This window comes from Cherax quadricarinatus, chromosome 54, assembly GCF_038502225.1.
Source record: "Cherax quadricarinatus isolate ZL_2023a chromosome 54, ASM3850222v1, whole genome shotgun sequence".
NCBI lineage: Eukaryota > Metazoa > Arthropoda > Malacostraca > Decapoda > Parastacidae > Cherax > Cherax quadricarinatus.
This window is the reverse complement of record NC_091345.1, coordinates 25,807,304-25,826,037: the sequence shown is the minus strand read 5'-3', so window position 1 is coordinate 25,826,037 and position 18,734 is coordinate 25,807,304. Positions and strand designations below refer to the sequence as shown.

Here is an 18,734-nt window from a genome sequence, read left to right as displayed (position 1 = left end):
TTACTTCCTTTATACTCCCTTCTTTCAGTCTGATATCCAATCTTTTTTTTTCCACACCTTGATCTGTCCTGTGTTCCTTTTAATTTCCTTATACATACCCTGCTAAATTCATACACCAACCTTTGCAAGGTCTCTTCATTCTCTCAAAAGAATTGTTATCTACAGAGCTACTTTGACAACTCTGGCTTTATATTGAATTTCTTTCAATATCGCACCTCTTCCCAATCACCTAGCATTCACTTATTTTACAACCCCATCTATAAATGTTAACCCCTTGCAGGGTCCGTGCCAAAGACCTACGGCTTTACGTTGAGGGTCCAAACCGTAGATCTACACCATGAGCTCAGCTCTCACTGATAAGCTGTGAGAATTAAATTTGGGCCTAGATATGAGAGAATACATCTACATGGTATGTGTGCACCACATAAAACAAATCCTGCAGCACACAGTGCAAAATGAGGGAAGATAAACTTGGACCATAATTTTCGATTAAAACAGCGACTTTGCAGTGTTTTTTTGTATGTTTTTTATGGTTGTATTTGCGATTTCTTGGTCTCATTTGATAGATTGGAAGATATATTACAGAAATAGAGATGATTTTGATTGGTTTTAGTATTGGAAATAGCTTGAAATTGAGCTCAAAGTAGTGAAAATGTTAAATTTTTGTCGATGTTCAAGAGTAAACAAATGACCTCACACGTCTAATACACGCCAGCTGGTGGGTCTAATATACATTCACAAATGTGTTGATATTATTTATACAATTATTACAATATTGTGTAACAGTAAATCTTCTATTTTTTGGTTTGAATAAAAATTCATTATGCAAATAAAAAATAAAAATGGAATTCATTTGTAAAGCCTGAAAACATAACTAATGAACAGAGGAAATGTTAGTTTAGTGCCAGGAATGCCTGCATTGTTTATTCTGGACCCTATTTTGAAATTGGAATATTTTGAACTTTGCACTACATTGGCCAAATTACCAATTTCCAATCACATTATTTTGTAGTTGAAACAGTTGATTTGGCAATTTCTTGTGCTCAGTCGATAGAATAGGAGTAATACTACTGAAATAACTAAGAATTTGGTCGACTGGAATAATGTAATTGGCCTAAAATGGGAGTCAGTCTGCAAAATCGCTGACACATCAAAATTCGCGATAGCATAATTTCATCAGCTTTCCACCAGATTTCGTACTTTTTGTTTTATTACCTTCAGAAAAAGATTCTCTAACATTTCATAAGAAAAAATAAGAAAATTATTTTTTGAAAATTCTTGGACACTGGTGCACACTTTGAAATTTGGCCTCTTGACCCTGAAAGGGTTAAATAACAATGGTGACATCACACATCCATCCAGAGTCCTACTTTTGCTGGAAAATAGCCTTCTTTCCTACATACCCTATCTGCACAAAAGATCTCTAGAGCTGTTAGTATCCTACCACTTATTCCTTGCATTTGCCATATTGCTTCCCAAATCACCCTATGTCATTTCTAAATCCATAAATGCAACAACAAAAAAGCACCTTACTTTTATCTAAGTATTAGTCACTTGAAAGCTTCAGTGTAAACACTTGGTTTGCACATCCCCTACCTTTCCTCAGTCTTCCTTGTTCTTCAGTCCTGCTTGCCTTAATTCTTTCAATATGCATAGAATTGATTTATTCCCCTAACATCTGTCCTAAAAGAAAGTGACCGACAATTCTATAAGAGTGAAAAATGATAGGTTTGTTTTGTACTTTTGGCAGGACAGTAGTACCTCCCAGGGTGGTTGGTGGTTGTCAACCAACTTGCTACCTAATCTGCTAACCTATTACCTGTAATAATTAGTAAGAATAATATAAAAAAAAATTCCTGCACCAAATTGACCAAACATTTAGCACTTCATACAAATATAATAATAATCTATCCTTTACATGTTCCTGCTTACTTTTCCCATTTTTAATCATGTATCCTCTCACTTTCCCATACCCCCTTGGGAAGTTCAAGCTGTTTGTGTCTGTTCTTTCTCACTGCCATGCGCAAAAGCCCAACTGCCTACGGTAGCTTCTCGCTCTTTTTCTTAACCACTTCTGCTCTCATTCTCATGCCATCGCAGTGTACACAGGTACACAAGACTTCTGAGGGCGTCGGATTCACAGCAGTGTTTCCGGACAGTGTCGTGTGAGGACATTTACTATCCTCGGCTAGCATTTTTACAGCTGAATTGTATGTCATTCTTGCAGCATTTATCTGTATTGAATCTATGCTTGTGTCACCATGTGTGGTTGTTTCAGACTCCCTTAGTGCTTTACAGGCTATAGGAAAATTTGATACACCTCGCCCCCTAATTCTCCATATCCCACTTTGGTTATGCCGTATCTCTACCAAGCACAAAGATATTTTTTGTTGGGTTCCTGGTTGTGTTCATGTACAGGGCAATGAACAGGCAGACACTGATGCACGGTCAACTGTACACGACCTCCTAGTTTCTTATAGGTGTTCCATTCATGGACTATTTTGCTGTAATTGCTACCCACCTTTGCACCTGTTGGCAACAACTTTGATCTGATATGCTCTGTAACAAACTTCATTCTATTAAACCAGGTATGGGTTTCTTGCCGTCTTGTCATCAATGTCGAGGTTGGGAGACTACTCTCTCCCGTCTTTGCATCAGCCACACTAGTCTTACTCATGGGTATCTCATGGAGAGGCGCCATGTTCCTCTGTGAGAATTGTCAGGCTCCAGTATCTGTTAGCCACATTCTGTTGGACTGCCCACTCTATCAAAGAGCACGCAGAATTTACCTCTAACGTCGTCTCCACTCTGCTGCCCTTTCTTTACCTTCCCTTCTTGCTGATGGACGCTCCTTTAATCCTGACTCTCTCATTGCCTTTTGGACAGCAACTGATTTACTCCACAAACTGATACCTTTAGCACTCCCCTCAGCCCTTTCTACCTCGATCTCTTGCTACCCTCTACCCCTGCACTATTCACTGCCCTGCTGTACTCCATAATGTACTAATCATCCCTCTCCCTCTTGCTACCCTTACATCCTTCCCTGCCCTGCAGGGATACTAATACTCTCCAAGGTAGGGTTACCCAGAGAGAGAGAGAGATACACAGAGAGAGAGAGAGAGATACACAGAGAGAGAGAGATACACAAAGAGAGATACACACACAGAGAGACAGAGAGACACACACACACACACACACACACACACACACACACACACACACACACACACACACACACACACACACACACACACACACACACACACACACAGACACACACACACACACACACACACACACACACACACACACACACACACACACACACACACACACACACACACACACACACACACACACAGACACACACAGACACACACACACACAGACACACAGACACACACACAGACACACACACACACACACACACACACACACACACACACACACACAGACAGAGAGAGACACAGACACACGCACACACATATACACACACGGGGAGGGGGGAAGATACATGGAGGGCTAAGATGATGGAGGTGGTACTGAAAAACTTCATGTACCAACACATAAGGGACACTACAAGAGAGAGAGGAGAGGATGAACCAGCAAGACTGGACTTAGTATTCACCTTGAGTAGTGCAGATATTGAGGACATCACATATGAAAGACCCCTTGGGGCCAGCGATCATGTGGTTTTGAGCTTCGAATACAGAGTTGAGCTACAAGTGGAGGGGGAAGCAGGAAGGCCAGGACAAATAAAACCAAACTACAAGAAAGGGGACTACACGGGAATGAGGAACTTCCTGAACGAGGTTCAGTGGGACAGAGAACTGGCAGGGAAGCCAGTTAATGAGATGATGGAATGTGTAGCTACAATGTGCAAGGAGGCTGAGGAGAGGTTTGTACCCAAAGGAAACAGGAATAATGAAAAAGCCAGGATGAGCCCATGGTTCACCCAAAGGTGCAAGGAGGCAAAAACCAAGTGTGCTAGGGAATGGAAGAAATATAGAAGGCAAAGGACCCAGGAGAATAAGGAGAGCAGTCAAAGAGCCAGAAACGAATATGCACAGATAAGAAGGGAGGCCCAACGACAATATGAAAACGACATAGCAGCGAAAGCCAAATCTGACCCAAAGCTGTTATACAGCCACATCAGGAGGAAAACAACAGTCAAGGACCAGGTAATCAGGCTAAGGATGGAAGGAGGAGAGACAACAAGAAATGACCGTGAAGTATGTGAGGAACTCAAGAGATTCAAAGAAGTGTTCACAGAGGAGACAGAAGGGGCTCCAGAAAGACGGAGAGGTGGGGCACACCAAAAGGTGCTGGACACAGTACACACAACCGAGGAAGAAGTGAAGAGGCTTCTGAGTGAGCTAGATATCTCAAAGGCAATGGGGCCAGATAACATCTCTCCATGGGTCCTGAGAGAGGGAGCAGAGGCACTGTGTGTACCCCTAACAACAATATTCAATACATCTATCGAAACAGGGAGATTGCCTGAGGCATGGAAGACAGCAAATGTAGTCCCAATCTTTAAAAAAGGAGACAGACATGAAGCACTAAACTACAGACCAGTGTCACTGACTTGTATAGTATGCAAAGTCATGGAGAAGATTGTCAGAAGAGTGGTGGAACACCTAGAAAGGAATGATCTCATCAACAGCAGCCAACATGGTTTCAGGGACGGGAATTCCTGTGTCACAAACCTACTGGGGTTCTATGGCATGGTGACAGCAGTAAGACAAGAGAGAGAGGGGTGGGTGGATTGCATTTTCTTGTACTGCAAGAAGGCGTTTGACACAGTTCCACACAAGAGATTAGTGCAAAAACTGGAGGACCAAGCAGGGATAACAGGGAAGGCACTACAATGGATCAGGGAGTACTTGTCAGGAAGACAGCAGCGAGTAATGGTACGTGGCGAGGTGTCAGAGTGGGCACCTGTGACCAGCGGGGTCCCACAGGGGTCAGTCCTAGGACCAGTGCTGTTTCTGGTATTTGTGAACGACATGACGGAAGGAATAGACTCTGAGGTGTCCCTGTTTGCAGATGACGTGAAGTTGATGAGAAGAATTCACTCGATCGAAGACCAGGCAGAACTACAAAGGGATCTGGATAGGCTGCAGACCTGGTCCAGCAATTGGCTCCTGGAGTTCAATCCCACCAAGTGCAAAGTCACGAAGATTGGGGAAGGGCAAAGAAGAACGCAGACGGAGTACAGTCTAGGGGGCCAGAGACTACAAACCTCACTCAAGGAAAAAGATCTTGGGGTGAGTATAACACCAGGCACATCTCCTGAAGCACACATCAACCAAATAACTGCTGCAGCATATGGGCGCCTAGCAAACCTCAGAACAGCATTCCGACATCTTAATAAGGAATCGTTCAGGACCCTGTACACCGTGTACGTTAGGCCCATATTGGAGTATGCGGCACCAGTTTGGAACCCACACCTAGCCAAGCACGTAAAGAAACTAGAGAAAGTGCAAAGGTTTGCAACAAGACTAGTCCCAGAGCTAAGAGGTATGTCCTACTAGGAGAGGTTAAGGGATATCAACCTGACGACACTGGAGGACAGGAGAGATAGGGGGGACATGATAACGACATACAAAATACTGAGAGGAATTGACAAGGTGGACAAAGACAGGATGTTCCAGAGATTGGACACAGTAACAAGGGGACACAGTTGGAAGTTGAAGACACAGATGAATCACAGGGATGTTAGGAAGTATTTCTTCAGCCACAGAGTAGTCAGTAAGTGGAATATTTTGGGAAGCGATGTAGTGGAGGCAGGATCCATACATAGCTTTAAGCAGAGGTATGATAAAGCTCACAGTTCAGGGAGAGTGACCTAGTAGCAATCAGTGAAGAGGCGGGGGCCAGGAGCTCGGACTCGACCCCTGTAACCTCAACTAGGTGAGTACGTAGACACACACACACACACACACACACACACACACACACACACACACACACACACACACACACACACATACATACATATATTATTACTGCTTCAGTTTGTCTGTGGTCTTCTGACAAAACGTCACAGTTCAGCTGATCCTGAACGGAATCATAAGAATGGAGGAACACTGCAGAAGGCCTACTGACCCATACAAGGCAGGTTCTTATCAGAACCACCCCTACCCAAGAATTTACTTCCGTACCTTCCAGAGTGCAGACACTATACTGCCCTCCTCCAGGACTGCATTTTCCCTACAACTTCAGAGTGCAGGCACTGCAACATCCTGACTCCTACGGAGTTCAGGTCCTGTAGCTTCCTTCTTCAAGGCTGGTACATCTCCACTTCTTCAGGGTGCAGGCTCTATACATATCTACAGGACTGCAGTATCCCCACTGCTACAGAATGCAGGCACTGTACATCTTGCCTACAGAACTGCAACATCATCCACCTCTTCTTCAAAGGACAGGCACTCTACTTCTCATCTCCAGGACAAGTCTGGCTACTGGTTTCTCAAAATTCCTTCATAAATGTTTCTTCACTCACATTCCAACTGCACATCACAAAGGTAACATATATGAAGGTATTCAGAAAATCTGGTAAGCTGGACTTTGAGTCTTGGAGGTGGGAAGTACACTGCCTTCACTCTAGGAGAGGGATCAGAATGTTCCAGTGAAGAGGGTCATTTGAAATGTGATGTCTGTGCACTTATAGCAAGACTGCTTAAAATTTTGTTTTAGTATAATTTTTTCTTTCCCACCAAGGCAGGGTGACCAAAAAAAAAAAAAAAAAAAAAAAAACTTTCACCGTCACTCACACTGTCTTCCTGAAGACTTACCGATACTATAGTGTATATGCTCCAGACTGCAAATATTTTCACCCCTCAAATGTATTGTTTTTAAAATCTCGCTTTGGGTTTCTTTCCACAGAGAGAGAACCACCACCAGAGACTGCGGAAGAAAATGTGTGAATTGCAACAGACTGTCGGGGAACTCAAACTGTGAAGATGCCAACGTGGTGTGTAGCTGAGATTAAATTTTTTTTTCTTTTATGAGAAAATTAAGCATGGAACTATACTGGTGACAGTCTTGCAAGATCCGAGTTTACAAGAGTATGTTACTAGAAACTTTATCCATTGGTGCACGACATTTTATATAAGTGATAAAGAACTCTTCGGTGTTCTAGTAAGTTATGGTTTCATTGGGCAGTCAAATGCATTAAATCAGGTTTCTTTAATCTGAAGTTATCACTTTTTTATTACAACAGCTATCTCCCATCAAGGCAGGATTGGCATGCAAAAAGAATATATAAAATTTATTTGGGATGTGTGTACACACCTATGTAGGCTGCCTCCCAACCAGTGAACTGGGTGCTAAGGGTTTAATGATAATTAGGGTACCCATCGTTAAATCAGTTCCTTGGTTCATTGTCTGGTCACAGGCGTGCCTGCCAAGTGCTGAGGCAATGTGGTTCACTCATGGTCAGCATTTTCCAGACTTGCCTACCAGCTGGTTGAGTACAGTGCTCTCTCTGGCTTTTGCTTTTGCCATTGTCACAATCGTTTGGTACACTTACTATTCAGTCTCTGTACATGAGTGTACATGTACATATCTGGTGAAGGAAATACAAGTTAGTCTATCTGCTGAGTTTTTGCTACAAAACCCATTATGACCAGGTCACAAGTCATTCTTACCTGTTTGTAATAGCAAGTGACCTGAAAAAGAAATACTTCTTTATTTTTACTTGTAATAATTTGTACAGGAGAAGGGGTTACCAGCCCCTTGCTCCCGGCATTTTATTCACCTCTTATGACATGCATAGCTTACGGAGAAAGGATTCTTCTCCAATTGCCCATGTAGTATTTCACTTATATTTTAATTATCAGTACACATCACAATACTATTGATGTAACATCTCAAAAGTAATTTATCATTCCAAGTAGAAACTTAACGTGATTGGTTTCTACTTGACCATCACTCTTAAAAGTTTATCACCTTAAGGGAGGCTCTTCGATGCCTGTAGAGATCTTGCTCAAAGGAATTGGGCCTGACCACCTCTTTCTTGGATCAAACCTTTGATACCTTTATAGGGTTTGGAAATGTTTCCTGCTGCCACAACCTGGCCCTGGGCCAGGTTTGTCTGGCATGTCTTATTGCTTCCCAGTCCTCTTAGTGCTACATGATTTTACAGTTCTATTGCTTGCCCCATAAATGTAATAATAGTAATTGTCATTTCATTCTATGGTATATATATTCTTTAACTCCCTGTATTTAAAATTTCAACATAATTTGTTTCACTGTAATATGTTGAGGGATAAGTTCATGTTTCTCATGTTATTCTGGGTTTGTGCAAAGATTTTTTTTTTTCTGAATAACTTTTCTTGGGATGTTCTCGTGTATGGTTGTATTTAATTTTTATTGCCAAGAACATTAAGTGATCTTGTTGGTACCTTTGATATACCTTTGAAGAGTTTCGAGAGTTAATCTACTCTGAGCTCGGCCATGGGTCAGGCTCGTGTGGTGCATGCCTAAAAAAAAACTTACTGATGTGTAATAGAGAAATATGGTGGTTGCAAGATAGTTGTATGTTGTGGTTGTATGATAATGTAGCTGTAGGATAGAAGTGTAGTTAGTCGGAAGATGTACCTGAATGACACGAGATGCACCATACTCAGTAGTGTAGACCACACTGAGCTTGATTGTGAAACACCACATTTGTGAATCTTCTGCCAGGAATGTTGTAATTGGCTTGTTTACCATTTTTTTTTTATCAAACCGGCCATATTCCACTGAGGCAGGGTGACCTAAAAGAAAATTTCTTTACAAATTTAGTATTGTATACAGGAATAGTACTTACTAGCCCTTTGCTCCCATCATTTTAGTCTCTTACAACACTCATGGCTTATGGAGGTAGAATTCTGTTCTACTTCCCCATGGAGAAAGTGTTAATTATCTGATTGCATTGATTGCACATTTGTATCCTCTTCAAGGGGGGCTCCTTGGCGTGGTGAAGAGGCTCTTGGTCTGAGGAATTAGACCTGTCGGTCTACTTCCTCAGACCGAACCTAATTACCCCCCAATCCCCCGTTCCCTATCCCATCCTCCCCTTTTTCCTTTCCTCCTCCTCCTCCCCACCCCTCCCTTTTGCCCTTCCTTTTTTTTTTTTTTTCCACAGGCACGCTAGTTCCTAGGTAGGGGAAATGGTACCGGGGTCCATCCCATTCCGTTGAGGTTCTTGGTGGTGGCGTAGTTTGCCTTGGAATCTGGATTGCCTGGGGATGTCCTGATCCCTCTCCGGTATCCCGGAGGGTGGCTTTGGGTGTCTCTCGGGCGACGGGTGTATCTCTGGAAGCCACCTTTCGGATTCCGGGGGTGGTGGCCGAAGGAGGTATGCTTTGTGGCGGATTTCCGGCCGCCCTCTCTTTTGTCCACCGAGGTAGCTCGGCAGATGTGAGGTTGCTATCCCGGATTGCCGGTTTACTGGCATGATGGGTAGGGTATGGCACGGGTTCCATGCTGCATCTGCGCTACTTGCGGTGCTGAGGTCCTCTTGGGCGCGGAGGGAGATTTCTGGCCCTTTCATTCCTCCTAGGAACTATCCCTCCCCGGTCCCCCCTTTTTTTCTTTTTTTCTTTTTATTTTTATTTTCTTCTTTCTTTTTTTTTTCTTAAAAACAAAAAGAAAGAAGTAACCTAACCATGGCAGCCCTAGTCCACGAACCTTCTACCCCCAGGCCCCTTCTTGATACCGCACCCCGTTCTGACCCCGCCTCGTCTTTGGACCACTCTTCGGACACTCCTCATGCCTCTGTACCTCTTGCCGGTGCTGTTTCCTCACCCGCTTCAGGTACTGAGGCCTCGACTGACTCCTTCGATTTATCTGACCTTTGCTCTCCTCTGACTATGCTTCCAGCCTCTCCCTCTACGGTGCGGCAATTTTTGAATTGCCGGCCCGTTCCACGTCGGACCAACTCTGGTTCAACGCCAACGACAGTTACCTGCTGATGATACTTCTCCACCTTCTCGTTCTTCTCAGAAAAGATCGACACATCCTTCACTACCTTTCCACGCTCAGTTTCAGACTGCACAATGGACTAAATTCTTCACTTTACGACCGACTTCCTCTACTGCCTATCTTTCTGACCACAGTATTGACAAGGCACTCTACGCCATGTTGGTAAAGATATTTCTTTTCATGCTCTTAAGAGCGGTACGCGCATTGTCACCGTACAGAATGCTACCCAGGCTCATGAGCTTTCTCGTCTTTCCCATATCGATACTGTTCCTGTAACTATTGAAAAGCATCATTCCCTCAATTCTTGTAGTGGTACCGTCATTCTGCCCCATACCATAGTTCAACAAAATTTCCAGACATGTGGCACTGACATTCTTGAACAGCTGGAACTCCAAGATCTCCCAATCCTCAAGGTAGACACTTACGTTCTTCCTGCCCTCGGGCGGAGACGATACCCTAGCAATGTGGCTCGTTTAACTTTTGACAGCCGTGAACTCCCATCCTCAGTTTATGTAGCAGGACATCGGTTACAAGTTCGAAAGGTGATCCCTACACCGCAACAGTGTAGAAATTGCTGGCGATTTGGCCATCCAGCAAAATATTGCAGATCTATCGCCGAATGCCCAGTCTGTGGTGCCGATGAGCATTCTAATACGTCTTGCAATCGACCTCCCTCTTACCTTAATTGTCATGAGGCTCACCCTTCGTACTCTTGCCGTTGTCAAGTCTACTTAAACGAGCGGGAAATCTGTTACCTCAAAGAGGCAGAAGGTCTCCCTTATGCCATGGCAGTTTCTCATCTCTGCCTCCAAGGGAGACTACCTCGTGTTTCTTATTCCCGTGTTTCAAAACGTCCCCTCACTTCTGGTATCCCATCTTCTGCACCCACCTCTGTGGTTACCTCTTCCATAGTCACTCCTGTAGCTAATTCTTTTGCTCCTCGGCTCAGACATCCCTACTTCAATGCCTCAGTCTGATCTCGCTTCTTCGTGTTCTCTCTCACAAGCCTCAGTAGCGACGAGATCTCGTATGACACCTCCTCCCAATCGTCCCTCTACTTCTCAAAAGTAAAAAAAAGGTCCGTTAACACCTCCTACCCATTTTCCACCTCCTCATTTTCCCTTCCCTGTCTCTGTACCTGGTTCTCCCCCTCTCACTGGCTCTGTTACAAGTGTAGAGGTTCACCCTCCTCCTCGTACTGTACCTTCCTCCCCTGTTCCCTCCCAAGTTTCTTCCTCTTCTGCCACCTCCCAGGTTTCTGCCTCTTCTGTCCCCTTCCACGCTTCTCCAGTTCCCTCCACCCTTTCGCCCCCCCCCCCTACCTTGGTACAGTCCAATACAGTTCCAATCTTTACTCATCTTCCCCCTACCATTTCCAATATTGTCTCCCATACGACGTCTCTGAATTCTGAAACACTTGAAGTAATCTCTGAATATATTGCAGAGACCAAACCATCAATGGACACTGATCCACCCTCCGCTCCTTCTCTCTCCTCTACTCCATCTGTGCAACTCCTTTCTTCACAGCGCACCGTTCCTTCGCTGCTTGAATGTTTTCCACTGCCTCCGCATGTGGACTTTTCTAACCCCTCTAGTCCGTAGGAACCCTTACCTGCGGATTTCAGGTATCTTTATCATTGCCAATCATGGCCTATTTACAGTGGAATATACGCTGCCTCAGGGGTAATCGGGGTGAGCTTCAGATGTTACTCTCCCAGTTTTCCCCTGTTGGTGTTTGCTTACAGGAACCAAAATTACACTCTGCTGTTATCTCTCCCATCTCAGGCTATAATTTATTGTATTCTTCAGATCCTTTTCCTGATGGGACCTTTAATGAAAGTGCCCTTCTTCTATGCACTGATATTCTGTACCATCAGCTATTACACAGCAGCCCGTATCCACTTGCATAGGTGGTATATGCTCTGTTCTTTATATCTCTCTCCTTCTCGGGCATTATCTATTCCGGATATTGCCTTTCTTGTTTCGTCATTACCACCACCGATTCTGTTACTTGGTGATTTTAATGCCCACCATTTCCTCTGGGGGGGGGGGGGGTCTCACTGTGATTCCAGTGGCATTCAGTTAGAGGCTTTTCTTGCCACCCACCCCCTGCATGTTTTAAATACAGGTACTCGCATCCATTTTGATCCTCGGACTCACACTCTCTCTTGCATCGATCTCTCAGTCTGCTCTTCCTCCGCCGCATTAGACTTCACTTGGTCTGTTCTTCCGGACTTACATGACAGCGATCATTTCCCAATCATTCTTACTTCCCCTTCATATTCACCACCTCTTCGCATCCCACGCTGGCAATTTGATCAGGCAAATTGGAACCTTTACTCACACCTAACTGTTTTTAGAGAGGTTCCTTCTTCGTCCTCCATCGATGAGCTTTTACACCTCTTCTCGTCCTCCGTTTTAACGGCAGCTTCTCATTCTATACCCCAAACTTCGGGCAGGCATTCTCAGAAATGCGTGCCTTGGTGGTCTCCTGCATGTGCAGTACGTTTGAAACGCTGCATGGGGCAGGTACCGGTACAATAGAACCACAGAGAGACTTCTTGATTTTAAGCAGAGCGTGCGATCGCTCGCCGTGTTATCCGTGACGCTAAACGCACTTGCTGGCGAGATTATGTCTCCACCATCACTTCTGCTTCCTCTATGAGCGCAGTCTGGAAAAAAGTATGAAAACTGAGTGGTAAATATTCTCCTGACCCGGCTCCTGTTCTGCGGGTTGCCGGTGTTGATATAGCAAACCCACTAGATGTTGCCAATGAAATTGGCAATCATCTGGTCCGTATTTCTCAGGGACTCCATCTATGCCCCTCATTTCTTTCCTCAAAGTCTGCCAGAGAGTTAGCACCCTTGGACTTTTCTTCTCTCGGAGAAGAACAGTATAATGTGCCTTTTACTCTTCAAGAACTGGAGGCAACACTCTCAGCTTGCCGATCATCGGCAGCCTGGCCTGACGACATTCATATTCGTATGCTACAACATTTACATCAGTCAGCCCTTGCAGTCCTATTACGCCTTTACAATCTTATTTGGTCACAAGGAGTTCTTCCACAGCTGTGGAAATCCGCCATTGTTCTCCCTTTCCGCAAACCAGGCACTACGGGACATGAAACCTCCCACTATCGTCCCATTGCTCTTACCAGTGCAGTTTGCAAAGTGATGGAACGCCTAGTAAATAGACGTTTAGTGTGGTATTTAGAGAGACACAACAGTCTCTCCACTCGTCAATATGGCTTTCGTAAGGGACGTTCTACCATAGACCCCTTACTACGCTTGGATACGTATGTTCGTAATGCCTTTGCGAATAACCACTCAGTTATTGCCATATTTTTTGACCTTGAGAAGGCATATGACACTACTTGGAGGTATAATATTTTAGCCCAAGCCCACTCCTTAGGCCTTCGAGGCAATCTACCATCCTTCCTTAAGAACTTTTTAACTGACATGCATTTCCATGTTCGGGTTAATAATGTGCTCTCCCCGGACTTTATCCAAGCTGAAGGTGTCCCCCAGGGATGTGTTCTGAGCACAACACTTTTTCTCCTTGCTATTAATGATTTGGCCTCTAGTCTTCCATCAAATATTTGGTCATCACTCTATGTTGATGACTTCGCTATTGCCTGTGCAGGCGCTGACTGTCACCTTATTACAGTTTCTCTCCAGCATGCAGTCGACCGTGTTTCCAGTTGGGCCGTGGGTTTAAATTTTCCAGCACTAAAACCCACCAAATTACTTTCACTAGACGCTCTGTCATCTCCGATCATCCTTTGTACCTCTATGGCTCCTGTATCCCTGAACGTGATACAGTTAAGTTTCTGGGCCTCCTCTTTGATCATAGGTTATCCTGGAAACCTCACATTACCTCTCTGAAGGCAACTTGTCACAGCCGGCTGAACCTTCTTAAAACCCTTGCTCATCTTTCATGGGGAGCTGATCGTCGAACCCTCCTTCGCCTACATTCCACCCTTATTTTATCGAAACTTGATTATGGTGACCAGATCTATTCAGCGGCATCTCCTGCTACTCTCTCTAGCCTTAACCCCATTCATCACCAAGGATTACGTTTATGCCTTGGTGCTTTTCACTCTTCCCCTGTCGAGAGCCTCTATGCTGAAGCGAACGTTCCATCCTTATCCGATCGCCGTGATGCCCATTGCCTTCGCTACTATGTACGCTCTCATGATCTCCGCAATCCTTCCATTTCTAGAATCGTCACTGATATTAGTAGACATTCTTTATTTGTTCGCCGCCCCTGTTTACTCCGTCCCTTCTCTCTTCGCCTTCATTCCCTCTTGTCTTCTCTTCAATTACCACCTTTCTATGTACATGTAGCATCTCACTTTTCCCTACACCCCTGGGAAGTTCCAGCTGTTCGAGTCTGTTCTTTCTCTCTCCCTTGCTCGAAAGCCCAACTGTCTACGGTCGCTTCCCGCTCTCTTTTTCTTGACCACTTTCACTCTCATTCTCATGCCATTGCTGTGTACACAGATGGCTCTAAGTCTTCTGACGGCGTAGGATTCGCAGCAGTGTTTCCAGACAGCATCGTACATGGGCATTTACTTTCGGCTAGTATTTTTACTGCTGAATTGTATGCCATCCTTACAGCACTTATCCGTATTGCATCTATGCCTGTGTCATCATTTGTGGTTGTCTCAGACTCCCTTAGTGCTTTACAGGCTATACAGAAATTTGATACACCTCACCCCTTAGTCCTCCGTATCCAACTTTGGCTACGCCGCATCTTTACCAAGCATAAAGATATTGTTTTTTGTTGGTCCCTGGTCATGTTGACGTACAGGACAATGAACAGGCAGACACTGCTGCGCGGTCAGCAGTACATGACCTACCAGTTTCATGTAGAGGTATTCCATTTACGGACTATTTTGCTGCAATATCTTCCCAACTTCACACCCGTTGGCAACAACGTTGGTCTACTATGCTCGGCAACAAACTTCAATCTATTAAACCGAGTATAGGTTACTGGCCGTCTTCTTATCACCAGTGTCGAGGTTGGGAGACTACTCTCTCCCGTCTTCGCATTGGCCATACTCGTCTTACTCATGGATATCTCATGGAGAGCCGCCCTGCTCCTCTCTGTGAGAATTGCCAAGTTCCATTATCAGTCAGCCACATTCTGTTGGACTGCCCACTTTATCAACGAGCACGCAGAATTTACCTCCGTCGTCGTCTTCGCTCTGCTGCTCTCTCTTTACCTTCCCTTCTCGCTGATGGACCCACCTTTCATCCAGACTCTCTCATTGACTTTTTGACAACTGACTTACTTCACAAATTCTGATACCTTCAGCCCTTTCTACTTCAATCTCTTGCTACCCTCTACCCCCGTACTATCCCCTGCCCCGCTGTTTTCTGTAACCTACTGATCATCCCTACTCCCTTCTGCCATCCAATACCCTCGCTTCCTTCCCTACCCTGCAGCGCTGTATAGCCCTTGTGGCTTAGCGCTTCTTTTTGATTATAATGATAATGCACATTTGTAATTAAGAGTGGAGCTGTTTATATATTGACATACCATCATGTTGTATATTTACTGTGTTTGTGACACTACATCTTGGAATGCTTTCAAGTCATTTAATGCCGAACCTAAAATGAAATTTTATACTTTAGTGTTTGCATTTAAACTGTATTGTAATACAATATTTGATTTAGAATATTCTTATTCTTATATTTTAAATCTCTCAAAATTTGTGAACAGCAGCAGTGTGTATGCATGTATGTATGTGTACTCAAGAGTATAGATATTCTTGGCTACGCTGGGGTGCAGGTACTCTTGGCTACCCTGGGGTGCAGGCACTTTAGGCTACACTGGGGTGCAGGCACTCTTGGCTATGCTGGGGTGGAAGTACTCTTGGCTATGCTGGGGTGGAGGTACTCTTGGCTATGCTGGGGTGGAGGTACTCTTGGCTATGCTGGGATGGAGGTACTCTTGGCTATGCTGTGGTGCAGTTAATCTTGGCTGTGCTGGGAGCTTCCATGCCCTTCCTCAGATCAAGGAAGGGAAGGTACCTAATTCTTGGAATTAAGAGCCTGGCACTAGCATTGAGACATCCATCCATCCACCCTAAAGGGTATGGCAGAGACAAATTTTTGCTTACAGTAAAATTTTTATATGTAGTGTGAATATAGGAAAGTGAGAGCATTGCCAGAGTGCCTGGCACTACAACACTCCTGAGGAGAATATGTAGTTTTATTGAGGAGTGGCTTATTAAGGGTTTTTTTTTTTATTGTACAATTATATAACCTTTTCTTTGGCTGAACTATTAAAATTACACTTACTTTATCTTTTAAATATATAATAAGCTTTGTTATTTTAATTTCTATTATTGTCCTTAATTTCTGTTATTGTCAAAAAAGCGCTAAACTGACGAGGGTCTATACATGAGAGAAGCAGTTAAACGAGGACAAATGCTGACGATTCTTTGCTGCCGTTGTCTATTTCCACGAGGAAAGTGCTAAACCCACAGGGGTACCCACCTGGGTACTCGCTTGAGGTAGTGACTGTTCAACACAACGCTGGTGCTCCTTAAGGCATTTTAGCTACTGTCTACTTCCCAGGGCCTTTTCAAGGGGGGCTCCTTGGCATCATGAAGAGGCTCTTGGTCTGAGGAATTAGACCTTGTAGTTTCCTTCCTCAGGCTGAACTTAATTACCTCCCAATCCCCCCTTCCCTATCCCATCCTCCCTTTTTTCCTTTCCTTCTCCCCATCCCTCCCTTATTCCCTTCCTATTTTAGGCCTTTTGGATTCTTCCCTAAGGCCTTCATGCACAAAAATGAGCGATCACTATAGTCTTTGTTATTACGGTGTGACGCACGAGTTGCTTTGATGAAGTCTAAAAGAATCTCAAAGGACACAGCAGACACTGAGAAGTGACAACAGCTTCTTTAGTGATATGACTGAATAATAAACAATACTTGATGAACAGTGTGTGAAGTGTTGTGATCCTGATGGAGTGTAGTGCGATATTCTTCAAAGAACACGTCTGCTTTGATCGGATGCAACTTCGGGTCAGCTGAAAATACCCAGGTGTGTCTGATGTAGTACATGATAGGAGTAGGTCGGCTGTGCGGTGGATATCCATTCATGTTGTTACACACTGTTCATCAAATGTTATTTATTATTCACAGTCATATCACTAAAGAAGCTGTTGTCACTTCTCTGTAAGTGTCTGCAATGTCCTTTGAGATTCTTTTATGCAGAAAAATGCGTGATCACTATAGTCTGTTATTACAGTGTGACACACGTTGCTCCGAAGTCTAAAAGAAATCTTCCCTGCAGCGCGCCCCACTGGCCTGACTTGCCCTTGTATAAAGGACTCGCTGATGCAAGAAGATCTGCCTTCCTTGCCAAACTGCAACAGTTTGCAACACAAATGCTTGATTTCTTGATCTCAATCACTGAGAGCTCATTATGTCCCACGTGAATAATGTGAGGTAGAAGTTTCCCTGTACCTTTCCTGTTGTGGTACAGAGATTAATCTCACTCGTTAACTCAAATTGGTTGCAGCACTGGTTCCTTGCAAAGAAGTCACATGACCTATAACTGATACACGTTGGTTAAACATCTGCTTGTAATTCCTTGATGTGAAAGTAAACAAGATGCTTGCCCCTTCTGAGAGGGCTGGGCCCTCAGGGCTGAAGGGGGCTGATATCCCCCTTCTGGAGAAAATTTCTCCAGATACCCATACAATGTAGCTTGCTTAACTTTTGACTGCCATGAGCTTCCGTCTTCTGTATATATAGCTGGACACCATTTACAAGTTTGAAAGGCGATCTCTACACCGCAACAGTGTAGAAATTGCTCGTGTTTTGGTCATCCAGCAAAATGCTGTAGGTCCGTCGCCGAATGCTCAGTCTGTGGTGCTGATGACCATACCAATACATCTTGTAGTCTCCCTCCCTCTTCCCTTAATTGCCGTGAGCCTCACCCGTCTTACTCTCGCCAGTGCCAAGTTTACTAAAATGAGCATGAAATCCATTCTCAGAGGCAGAAGGCCTCCCATATACTATAGCAGTCTCTCATCTACGCCTCCACATTTCTTATACTCGAGTTAATAAACTTACCCCCTCTGGGGTCCCAACTTCTGCAGCCTCTTTGGTCACCCGTCTCTAATTCTTTTGCTGTCCTGGGCTCCGAGGTCCCTACCATGGCGCCTCTTTCTATTCTCACCTCTTCCTCTTCTCACTCACAAGTTTGTGTCTACGAGACATCGTACACCACCTCCCCATTGCCCCTCTCCAAAGTCCATTGTTAAAATCTCCTTTCACCCCTCCTTCCCTTCTGCAACCTGCTCATTTTTCCTTCTTAGTTTCTGTACCCGGTTCTTCACCTCTTCCTGGCTCTGTTAAGAGTGGAGGTTCATTCTCCTCGTATAGTACCTTCTTCCCCTGTCCCCTCCCAAGTTTCTTCCTCTTCTGCCCCTTCGCAGGTTGCTTCGTCTCCAGATGTCCCCTCCCAAATTTCTCTAGTTCCCTCTACCCTTTCGTCCCCCCCTACTTTGGTATGGTCCATTGTTTCCCCGATCTTTACTCGCCCTCCTTCTTCCCTCTCCAGTATTGTACCACATACAATGTCCTTGTCCTCAGAAACACTTGAAGCTATCTCAAAATAAATTGAGGAGACTAGATCATTGATGGATACCGATCCACCACCTGTTCCTCCTCTTCGCTCTTCTCCGTCTGCACAACCCCTTTCTTCGCAGTGTCCTAATCCTTCGCTGCTCGAGTC

At 44.5% G+C, this 18,734-nt stretch overlaps 1 protein-coding gene across 1 annotated transcript in view; it reads left to right on the top strand.

Annotated features, from left to right (window-relative positions):
* LOC128699095 (kinetochore protein Nuf2-like) overlaps positions 1-16,310 on the top strand; it is a 92,625-nt gene extending 76,315 nt beyond the window's left edge. The window contains exon 10 of the mRNA XM_053791610.2: positions 6,892-16,310. Coding sequence (XP_053647585.1) covers positions 6,892-6,966 — 75 coding nt within the window. The 3' untranslated portion in view covers positions 6,967-16,310. The remainder of the gene's footprint in view (positions 1-6,891) is intronic.
* Positions 16,311-18,734: the final 2,424 nt, after the last annotated feature.